Genomic DNA, 12,201 nt, shown 5'->3' on the forward strand with positions numbered 1-12,201 from the left:
CAAAGCACATTATTTGTTTCTGTTCTGTTTAGGTCCAAGGTAAAGAACAGAGAAAACTAATTATTTTTATTACTGAGTCTGTGAAGAAACCCTGCATAAATTACAGTGATTTGGACATGTATATATGCATATTTATTTGTTTTTCCTAAAGCTAATTGAGTGTTTTAGGAAAAATTGTGAGTGGCAGTCTGAGGCCACCAAAAAATTTCGTGAGAACCCCTGGTCTAGACCCATGTGCTTACTCCAAAAGGAAGTTTTCAAGAGTCCATCAGTGCCCATCTAAAAGTATCTATGTGGATTGTGCTTAAAATTAATTTAAGCTTTAAATAGTAAGGCTAAATCGATGTTACTTTCATTTGAGTGCATTTTGTGATGCCAAATTCAGTAAGCATCTATAAGTCAGGCTACATTTTAATCATGGATATTTTTAGTAAAAGTAATGGACGGGTCACGGGCAGTAAAGAAAAATTTACTGCCCATGACCTTTCTATGACTTTTACTATATACTCCTGACTAAAACTTGGGTGGCAGCCTGGGAGGGGGCGCAGGTGCTGGGGAGGGGTGTGTGGCCTGGGGGTTTGTGCTGCTGGGGGGGAGTCGTGGTGCGGGGGGAGGTCTGCGGGGGAGTAGGGCTGGGACAGGCTCCCTACCTGGTTCCTGGGAAGCAGCAACCCTAGATCCACATGCTGCCTCCATTCCACCCCAAGCCCCGGTTCTGCAGCTCCCATTGGCTGGGAACCGCGGCCAATTGGAGCTGCGGGGGCAGTGCCTGCAGGCAAAGGTAGCACGTGGAGCTAGGACCGGAGGGAGGGGAGTTCCTTTCACCCTTCTGGGGAGCTCAGCAGCCCCGGGCCAGGCACGCCGGCCACTGTAGAAGTCATGGAGAGGTCACAGAAAGTCACGGAATTCGTGACTTCTGTGAGCCTTATCTATAAATACTCCAGTGGTTAATCTTCTATTATAATATGAATATATTTATTCCGAGTGAGTCCAAGCCATTTTATCAGAATTTTTTCCAGTTACTCAATTTTAGTGTACATAGTCTTGTAATTGGTTCTTTATAAATAATCTAATAGTAATTCGTCAGACTTTTACCCTATAGAAATCCTAACTCTCAGGCTTTGTGATTCCATGATCTTGCACAGAATCAGGGGCTATTATTTGGGGTTCAGTGTAACTTCAGTGTAAACTTCATTTGAACTGTATTTTTCAGTTTGTAGCCAATCTTTGACACATTTTTATCCAAGAGGTCTGCAGCCAAGAAGATTTATCGTACTCACTGCTAAAACTCTGTGTGCGTTTAGAGTTTGGGGTGGGCAGGCAGGGAGAGAATTGAGGCCTCAGAAATTTGACATTGAGCAGTTTCCAAACAGTGAGGGCTTGTGTGTTGTGCACTAGCACACCCACTTAGTGTCCTTCACTTACTTACATAGCACCAGCTGCATCCAAGCTACTTGCCATTGGTCTGTTTAAAATATGTCCTTATGTCCATAGTTTGGCTGACATGACTGATTTAAGGTGCAAACTGTCAAAGGTGCCAGCTCATATGATATGACTGTTGAGCCTCTTTAGCTCCCTGGCTCAGAGTCCCTGTCAAGCTTCCACCTACATTATTGCAGATGTCTCATCAGAGCATTATTATCAACTGTTAAACTTTTAACTGTCAGTGGTTGTTCCCGGCTTCAGTGAAGAGTGAGTGGTCCACTTGGAGTAGGGGACTTTAGAGGTAGGGAGAATGTGACTGGGAGGGATGGGGCTATTGAGAATGTTTCCTACTTGTAGTTATCAAGTGGAGTTGTCAAGCTATGATAATGAGAAAAAATTATTACTTTACAGGCAGAGTTGGAGGCAAGAGCTTTTAACTGTAAATCTGAACTTTCTAAATGTTCCAGATTTTTAGTACCTACAGTATTATAGTATTTTTTAAATCATCAGGTTTGTGGGTAGATTTTAATTTGATGGTGAAAGGAGATTTTTAGAAATTTTATTGTAAACTGAGGTCCTTTATAGAAAATTGTTGTTCTTGTTATCTTACATAGTATGGACTAGTGAAACAGTATTACGTATTTGTTCCCACCTTTTTTTAATGTGTCTAAGTCAACAAGGATTGAATTTTCTGTGATGTGACTGTGTTAATGATGAAGTGTGTGTGTGTGTGTATATATATATATATATATAAATCTTCTGTGTTTTATATATCAGAGCTAGGGATTTTAGGAGGCAGTTGGGTTTGGTGTTTGAAATACACAGGTTGGCTGACCTTGGAGGGGCTTTTTTCCCTATGGAAATGGGGTGCGCTATAACCTACAGTTAAGGATGAAAGTAAGCTGACATTTTATTTTTCTTTAAAATAAAATATCAAGTTTTTAAATAATACAAATAAGGTTTTGCTATACCAATAGACCTGTAGCTGTTGAGGCCCAGAGTCAACAGCCTGTCTCCTTCCTAAGCCCCACAGTGATACACAAACGAGAAGAAGATAGGCATTTGGTTGTCGTATGGGTGTGATCTGTAGGTGTAGGTGTAGGTGTAATCAGAGGCTGCTGACTAGATCAGGCCCCATTCAGAATTTGTGGGGGAGGAGTGCAGGAAGTGGGGTGGTGGTGTCCATCTTATAACTTTTAGCCCAGTGGTTAAAGCACTAACCTGGTATGTGGGAGACCCAGGTTCATATCCCTCCTCTCTGCCAGTGCGGGGAGAGAATTTGAACAGGGCTCTCCCACCTCTCAATAGAGTGCTCTAACCACTGATCTATGAGAGACGCTGATGTATGGCTTCCTCATTCTCTCTTATTGAAGCTATTCCACTGTGGATAAATAATTAGTCATTGAAGCAGTTGGGCTGGACCGTGTGTGGTGGGGGCGGGGGTGGTACCCTAACCACTGTACTGCAGTCATGCGCTCTCTCTCTCTGGCCCAATGACTATATATGTATCCACAGAGGAGTAGTCATTGGACCTGAGAGAGAGAGAGAGTGTGTGTGTGTCCCCTTTTAAATTCAGTGTGCAAAGTAAAAATAGTTGTTGTTCAGAAAACTCAGCAACTGTTTGTGGAAGATATTTTTAAATAGAGTTTGACTTATACAAATACTAGTTAGCCATCGTTGGCCAACTGTACTTGGTGATAATTAGATTTTAAGTAGTACACAGCAACAAAATAGTCTATTTTAGAAATTGTAAAGTACAGTCTTTGTAAAGTATAAATATTGTTGCAAAATATAAAATGTAAAAGAAAGGGAAGATACTTTAGGTTATTTTTATTGGAAAGACTGACGTTTTTGAAAGTTTCTCTTTTTTTAGCTAAGGAATAAATTTTGGTACTCTTACTGAGCCTATTTTGTAACACAGGAGTTTCAGGAAGCATAGTATCAACTTTTCTTCATACTTGTCAAAAATTTAAGTTATAGTTTTTCAAGTGAAAATCCAAAGGACCAAATTCTGCCCTCCATATTTCAGTGAAAATTGTGTGTATATATATGAATAAGAACTATGTACAAATATTTTAAAGACTGAACTTGGCCCAAAAGAAGGATTTTTTTTTTTTATGGGCAAAATGCAGGGAAGAGAAGATAACATCTACTGAAAAGACAAATGTTCTGTAGATGTTTTGGGCTACAGCAGTTTTCATTTACAACTTCTCTTTGGAAAACTGAGAGTTAAAGGATTAAAAGTATTGGTTAGGATAATAAAGGTATTACTACACAGTGCTGTTTAAGAAATTTTGTGACATGCTATAGACAACCTTTTCTGTACAATGAATTAGAAGTGTGGATTAAGAGTAATGTATTGTGCATTAGTCTGTTTTGCATGCATATTTACATAACTGAAAATGTAGTAATGTTCATATAAGTTTCTAATATTTACGTCTTAAAACATATTGCAACTATGCCCCATCTTGTACTCTTAGGCCAGGGTTTAATTTCTCTTTATTAGTTATTCTGATGGGGAAATTCCTAGCCCCCCTTTTTGCCACTTCAGGGGAGTTTTATGTATCACCTTTAATTGGATTGGTATCCAAGAGACACTCAGTTATCTTTAAATCAAGCAGTTTAGCTGTGATAGTTTCCCATATGCTTGTGCATCCTTGATGGATGGTTCCACAGTGGCTGAGAAAAATAGGAGAGGATTTTTAAACAAGGCTGTCTCTTTTTTTGCTTTCAGCAGCAAAATGGTATGAAATTGAACTGCTTTTCTGCATTCACTTGCCTCCCATTGTGAATGGAACATGTATCACGTGCCAGCATGCCACTCGTATCAGATGTATTAATTGGTTAAGAAAATTAGTTCTAATTTACCTCCTTGGCTGCTGTAAGTAAATAGAGCCCTGCTTAAAATTAATAGTAATTGGTCTCTCACTCATTTTAGAGTGTAGGGAGGTTATATTAACTTCATTAGGAAACATTGAGCAAAACTTGTAACAAATTAGGGCAAGGTTTGAAACAAAAGTGCACAGTTCACATGTTCAACACTTGCCATTTTAAAATTAATAGATGGGTGACAGACAATGTTAAAAAGATACATTCAACTTAAAAATTACTTCTATTTGAATGTTTTTACTTATTGTAATGAAAAATAAAATTACTATAAGTGAATGAGAAATTTTTTTGTTCATTGTTTTTACCTGTGTATTTGATAGCAGTCTACAAATCACTTTCATTGTCTCCCTGTATAGTCAGTTGAGGCCCAGTCCTGTGCACATTTTACATATGTAACTTTACTGTCTGAATAAAGCTACTTGTGTGTTTCCAGGATTGGGCCCTTAATTAGTTTCCCCTCTCTGTGTAGGTTTTAAAGATAGGAAAAGAAAAATGATTGTAAAACCACAGGAATTGGCCAGTGGTTGCAAGGGTTGCATCAATAACTAAAACATTTTTAATGCCACACCTTAAGTAAACTTCTACAACTTTGCGTGTGTATTCTCCTGTAAGCCAGGTTTAAACCAAAGTAAATGTACACACGCAAAGTTGTAGAAGTTTAATTAAGTCTGTTTAATCTCCTGCCTTTAATTAAACCACTGCAATTTCTGTAGTCAGGCCTTGAAGTGATTTCTAATTTATATTTAAAATTGAGTAGTTGTGACAACTTGTCGCTTCAATGCACTAGCTTTTCAATTTTGTAGTCGTGGATGCAAATCCAGTTGTTCTTTGCATGTCCTCTGTATATTTCCATTAATAGGATGCACTGACCAGATGCAGCTTACGCAGTGGAATTCTAACTAGCAGTGCCCGTTGGAGTGTTTACCCTCCCCCACTTCTCTGACCATTCCTGAACATTGTTCGGGCGAGGTTATAAAAGGGGCAGGGTACTCCGGCTGCCTCAGTTCCTTCCTGCTGCAACCGGCTGTAAGTTCAGGAACAAACTTCAGGCCTTCCTCCTGGAGCCTTTTCTTCAGTGCCTTCTGAATAGTTTTAGCATAAGCTTTTAGGATATAAAAATATATAGTTATTTTTAGGTAGTGTTAATTTGTTTACATTTACATAGATATTTAATGAAGTGTTAGATTCGACCCTTCAGTTTTGAGATAACAGATCCGAATATTAAGAGGTTGGGATTTAACAGATGTAGTCTCCATTAGTGTTCTTGACATCCAGTGTGCATACTAGCTGCCTGGTGCGTCTAGAAGCATGATAGTCTCTGTTAGGGTGTTCAAGATACTCCGCTTTTATTCTAAGCAAGGATGCTGTGACAGAAGAAACTGCAGGCTACAGTAGTGTAGGGGGCATTGGCAGCCGCCAGAACTGATACTTCACTAGGCTCCAAGCGATTCCACAAACTGGCTTCAGTCTCTAATACCTCAAGAAGCAGCAAAAAATTCTGGAGAACTTACCAGCTTCAGTTCCATGCTCTACAAAAGTTATGAGACAGGATCCAACATTTACGAGATCCAAAGCCTCAAAGCAGAAGACCCCTTACTGCTGTCGGTCTCTGTATCCAGAGCCAGTCCATGAGAGAGACGTTCTTCTGAACTGTGTGTGCCAGTGCAACTAAGAAACCAGTGAGGAGAAAGGACTCTGTTACCAGCACCAAGAGATGTTCTGTGTGCACTCCAGATGATGATACGAAAGTATGCTAATGAGTGTGAATATAATGTAACTGGAATATGCTTCAAAAAGGTCTCTTGTAAGGTATCATTACAAAGTTAATAATCTACTGAGTGTATGCATCCTATTTGTATAAATGTATCATTCTTGTATCTGAAACTTGAAATATGAAATATAACTCTGAGGTCCTATTGTAATTATGTGAAGTGTGGGCCATTAGTGGTGGCTTGGAATCTTGATGGCTCCATTAACCAGGCCAATTGGTTGTAAATGGCTCTGTTTACTTGTAAGTCTTCCTGTATACTTGTGTGCTGGCAAGTGGGTAATGAAGTCTTACAGTGACATGTGATCATGTCACCTGAACTGGAATCCATCTTTAACCTGGTGCTTTTCCATTTAGAAGGAGGGGTGGGAACCCAGAGAGGGACAAAGGATTCCCACCTTGTGCAAAAGATATATAAGGGGGTGGAACAGAACAAAGGGTGCTGCAGTCATGAGAAATGCCCTAGCTACCACCTGAGCTAGAACAAGGGCTGTACCAGGGGAAAGGATTGGGCCCAGACTAGGAAGGCATCCAATCTGCGAAAGAAGCTTATTGAAACATCTCTGAGGTTGAGATTTTTATCTGTATTCAGTTTTCTACAGTATTGGGCTTAGTCTTGTGTGTTTTATTTTGCTTGGTAATTTACTTTGTTCTGTCTATTATTAACCACTTGGAACCACTTAAATCCTACTTTTTATATTTAATAAAATCACTTTACTTATTAATTAACCTAGAGTAAGTATTAATACCTGGGAGAGGGGGACAAACAGCTGCGCATATCTCTCTACCAGTGTTACAGAGGGCAAACACTTTATGAGTTTACTCTGTATAAGCTTTATAATGGATTTATTTGGGGTTTGGACCCTACTGGGAGCTGGGTATCTGAGTGCTGGAGACAGGAGCACTTCTTAAGGTGTTTTCAGTTAAGCCTGCAGCTTGTGGGGGACGTGGTTCAAACTTGGATTTGTGTTTGAAGCAGGCAAATGTGTCTGGCTCAAGCAAGGCAAGGTACTGAAATCCCAAGCTCGCAGGGAAAACGGGCTCAGAGGTAGTCTAGGCACATTAGGTGGCAGTCCCAAAGGGGTTTCTGTGATCCAACTCGTCACGCTGTACTTTCAGTTCTGACCATTTGGATCCTAGAACTCCGGAACTGAAGACTAAGCATAAGGAGACAGATTCTCAGATACAGAAAGAAGGAGCTGAGTACTGGTTCCAAATGGGCTTGCCAACAGTCTGTTACAGGGATTGCACACATCTACCACATGGATCTGCATCTTCATGGGCAGCATCGGATAAACACTTATTCAGAGTAACAACGATGACTCCGGTCATGCATGTTTGATTGATAGTCCACCACTGACAAAAAGAAGAGGTAGAAGACATGAATTTCTCTCCCTTTTCCTCCACCCAAGATTCTTTCAGGATTTCTGAATAAGTGCTTCACCGTTTTCTGTCCTGCAGCTGAAATCACTGATACGCCTTTACAGTTGGGATCGTAAACAAGTTTGAATTTGCAACCGGACTTTGAATCTGAACTAATCCCATGTCATAAGGAGAAATATACTTCCAAAGAAGTGTATGGAGGGTCTTTATCCTAAATTCTATTGCATGGATCCAAATATGGACTTCTGGCTGGACTGGCAAGTTCGTCGATGGGTGAGATGGTCATGCTGGCCCTTCCCTGTACACCATAGAGCGCTTGAGCATCCTTTTGATATAAAGAAACTTTCCTACCTAGGATTTGAGAGAGAGTGCAAGCATCCGATCCAGGTTCCGGATTAGTCTATAGGTAAAAAACAGTGCCTACTATCTTACTGGACACTCTTTTAAAGAAAGAGGAACTGATGATAGCTGAACAAAGTTATGTAACGGATAATGAATTAGAGAATTAGGCACCCTCAGATGTTACTGCTGGGGGATTACAACTTTTTTCCCCTCAGAGGATGCAGTTCTCTTCACAGGCTAATTGACAGGATGGCAGTGACTCTAGGGATTTCCCTTGTCTATTGAGGAGACTTCTCACCCCATATATGACCACCTGGGTTCATTCTCTAGAAACGGAATTATACTTCCTCTCTGATTTTGCTGAATGAGAAAGTCTATCTGGTCTTCACCTGCCTCAGCACAGTCTATCTATAGAGAGAGAGAAAGGAAGGAAGGAAGGAAGAAAGAAAAACTTGTCCTTCAAAAAGGCTTTTCAATGTTCTGTACACATCCAGCCCCAAACTCTTTATTGGTGGAAGCCAATAAACCACAAACATAACCTCAGATTTGACATGAGGACGGAGAGGTGTTTAACAGTTCCCACCTTAGCTTTTCCTACCGTAACTGGAGATTGCATGTGCCATTTTTATGGCAACCAGCAATCAATAACTTTGGACAGGTGATTTTTAGAGAGAGTACACAATGGATAATGCATTTCAGTTTGTGACTGTTCTGAATCCCTCCTCCCCCTTTTCATGAGAACATGTTGAAATTAGGGTTCCCCCTCTTTTACAAGCAGATATGCTACAAAGGAAATGCTGAGCAGTTTCGGGGGAAATGGTTTTATTCAAGGTATTTTCTAATTTTAAAAAGAAAGATGAAGGTCCCTATTGGACATCAGGAAGCTGCATTCATTTATAAATATTTTTTTGATTCCATATGGTGTCCATAAGATATTATTTCTATATCTCTGTAAGATCATCGCACCACATTTCGTATTGTAAAGAGATCACTTCTAATATAAAATCCTCCTTTTTGGTCTTTCTACCACCCCAAGAGTTTTTATGAAATGCTTTCTGGTAGTTGTGGCAAATTAAAGAGGGAAGGGATTTTTGTCTTGCCTAATTTAGACAATTTTCTGATCAAAACTCCATCCAGAAAAGATAGCTGGAACCCAGATATGCTCCCTCTTTGAGAGACTACGACACAGAATAAACTGAGAAAAGTCATTGTAACATCCATGCAATACTTTGTTTATAGCAGCCACATTGGACTCAAAACTTAGGCAGAGCGTTCCTTTCATCAAAAAGATTTGTAAACATATGGTCAGCCATCACCATTCTGCATCATTCTCCATAGCAGACGATAATTTTTCTCATGCTGATAGGGGGTTGTGATTTCTGCCATGTGCATAAAGTCTTATTCCTGTTCAAGAATGAGGTCTTTACAATACTGGTTGGCAAAGAATTGTAAACGCAACTTAAACAGTATATTTGAAAAGGAAATCCCAGGTGTGGTGGACTCACTGTCAGTGTTATGAAAGTAGTGTTCTTCAGTCTTCTGACAGCCAATTATAGTCACTGTAGATGCATCCCATCTAGACTGGAGAGCTCATTTAGAGAGTTTGGCGCTCTGGGATCATTGGACTCCCATGAAAAAAAAAGTTATCTGTGTGTGTTTTTTGGTCTTTCTCCAACAATGTACCCAGGCATACATTTTTGCTTAACACATCTACAACATTTCAGATTAATATATTTCCTTCTCCATACCCTGCACAGTAATAGATGTCATAATGAACAGAACAGATTTTTGTGTAAATAGGTATTTCAGGTTTCTTGAGACTTTTATATATGACTCGTCTTTAAATATAAATGAAGAAGTCATTCTGAGATTTATTAGACTTTAGCTTTCTAGTTGTTACTTATGAGATTGTCCTAAAGTCCCTCTGAACTCTTCATGTTCTTTCCATACTGGGAAACTGAACAGTTGCCAAAAACAGTTCTTTGACTCCTGAAAACTTTTTTATTAGTGTAACCTGGACAAAACTGTTTTGAGTACTGTTTCAGGAAGTGTAGCAAAGTTCTGACAAACAGTACAGGCACTAAAACCATCTGTCTCTAGATTAAGGAAGACAGTACTGCATCGGTTACTCAGGCCACGTCTCCACTAGAAATGCTGTAGCGCTTCGGTGTAGATGCTAATTAAAGCAACGGGATCTCCCGTCACTGTAGTTAGTCTACTTCCCCGAGAGGTGCTACCTAGGTCGCCAAACAAATTATTCTGTTGATCTGATGATGTCAATGCTGGTTGATTTTTCACATCTCTGAGTGACGTCGCTGGGTCAGCCTAACTTTTTAGTAAAAAGAAAAGGAGGACTTGTGGCACCTTAGCGACTAACCAATTTATTTGAGCATAAGCTTTCGTGAGCTACAGCATCTGATGAAGTGAGCTGTAGCTCACGAAAGCTTATGCTCAAATAAGTTGGTTAGTGTCTAAGGTGCCACAAGTACTCCTTTTCTTTTTGCGCTCTGTAACTTTTTAGTGTAGCGCTGGTCTTTAGTTTACGTGTAGAAGGTTATCTTCACAACCACAAAAACTAGAAATGATTCTGCAGAAGTTGCTGACACTTGCCCAAGAGCTTCCTACAGTCGCTGATCCACTGGATTTTTTTCAGCTCTGCTAGCCAGAGTGGTTATTGTGAATATAAAGCACTGCTGAAAGTTAAAGTACTTCAGATAAAATACAGCAGGCTGTAGTGGTTCATTTCTTTCGTATAGGCAAGTCTTGAGAGAATGGCTTTGTTTTAGGAGTTCTAGCATTGTTGGCAGCCAGGAAGTGCAATGTACTTTAAATGGTGACAGCTATTTAAAGTATTCGGCATTGTTATGAGACCATTTCGTAGGTATATTGGCAAAATGTGCAGTTTTTTTAATACAAAGCACACATGAATCTCAGATTTTTTTTCATTGTCCGGTTGTTAATATTTGTGTGAAAAAGTTTGTAAATAAATGATATACATTTCCTTTCCTGGATTTGGGACCAAGTTTATCTAAATACCATAGTAAAGGAAGCTTGGAGAATTTTTTTGTCTATCTTGTGAATTTATTCGGTTTTAAACTCTTACCTCCATAATACTTGTTTACACAATAGTGCTTTTATAGTTAAAACATTTTGCAATGGTAGTACTGAATAGTAACTAGTTTAAATATCTTCTTCTGGTTTCCCATATTTCTGGTGACATTCACAGTAATGTGGATTCCAGTTTGAGACTCAAATACGAACTATAACTAGAAAGTTTAACTTCCCAATACTTCACAGTGTGAAGTGTTTCTCAGAATCTGAACTTTTCCATTGGCTTCCTACATAAGGGCTTGATCCTGCAACGTGCTGAGCATTGTGGCAGTTAAGCATGTGCTTAACTGTAAGCCCGAGAGTAACCCCATTGAATTCCAGTGCAATTGCTCCCATGCTTAAAATTAAAAATACGCTTAACTGCTTTGCTGGATTAAGGCCAGACTGTTCAGCACCTTACAGGATCAAGTCCTGGAAGGTTAACTGTTTTCTGTAAATGTCTGATTTTTCTTTACCCTATTGTCCATCTATCTGCTCAGTCACTGTAAAATGATCTCTAAGACACTATCCTATCTATAGTGGCTAGGTCAGTGAATCTTAACGTGATATTGTTGATTACAGGATAATCATGGGTCAGACCGGAAAGAAATCTGAAAAGGGACCAGTTTGTTGGCGGAAGCGTGTAAAATCAGAATATATGCGACTGAGGCAGCTCAAGAGGTTCCGCCGGGCAGATGAAGTTAAGGTATGTCACCTGTACCTCCTTCATGAAGATCTTATATGGTAGGCATTGGAATGTATTTTCTTCTGAAATATAAGTTAGAATTGAAATCTTGCACTTAACAAAATATATTTTATGTATATATTTGATGGAAAATATGATTTTTTTTTCTGAAGGAGAAGATATAGTCATTTTTTTTTAAATAAAAGGTGTTGCACATCCCAATTAACATGAACTATTAAGTGCCAAAAATTGTATTAATGTCTATTTAGAATTATGAATTTGTAGGCAGGCATTTACGCAATACATTCAGTTACAGATTTAATTCAGTCAGGATATGTCAAAGATCAGTGTTCATTTATGCTTGAAAAATCCTTGCAGTTTTTAGGGGAGTTGGTTCTGTGGAGGATGGCCATATTCTCCCTGTCCTGCCGCACCATCATGAAACACTAGATCTCCAAACATTCAGAAATGGCGTGCATGTAGGAGGAGGAAGGAGGGATAGTACAGTTAGTCTCCGTACCTCTCCACAGACAATATTGAGTCAGTTCAGAGCTTTTCCATCACAACCCTTCCACTGCATTTTTGTTTAATTCCTTTAATGTAGGGGGGAAAACAGTAG

General features: G+C 39.4%; 1 protein-coding gene across 5 annotated transcripts in view; it reads left to right on the forward strand.

Annotated features, from left to right (window-relative positions):
- EZH2 (enhancer of zeste 2 polycomb repressive complex 2 subunit) overlaps positions 1-12,201 on the forward strand; it is a 150,841-nt gene that overhangs the window by 91,235 nt on the left and 47,405 nt on the right. For all 5 annotated transcript variants that reach the window (XM_084619735.1, XM_084619732.1, XM_084619734.1 and 2 more), the window contains one exon: positions 11,480-11,603. In XM_084619735.1, coding sequence (XP_084475861.1) covers positions 11,487-11,603 — 117 coding nt within the window. In that variant the 5' untranslated portion in view covers positions 11,480-11,486. The remainder of the gene's footprint in view (positions 1-11,479; positions 11,604-12,201) is intronic.

Source organism: Lepidochelys olivacea, assembly GCF_965140295.1.
Source record: "Lepidochelys olivacea isolate rLepOli2 genome assembly, chromosome: 2".
Lineage (NCBI taxonomy): Eukaryota > Metazoa > Chordata > Testudines > Cheloniidae > Lepidochelys > Lepidochelys olivacea.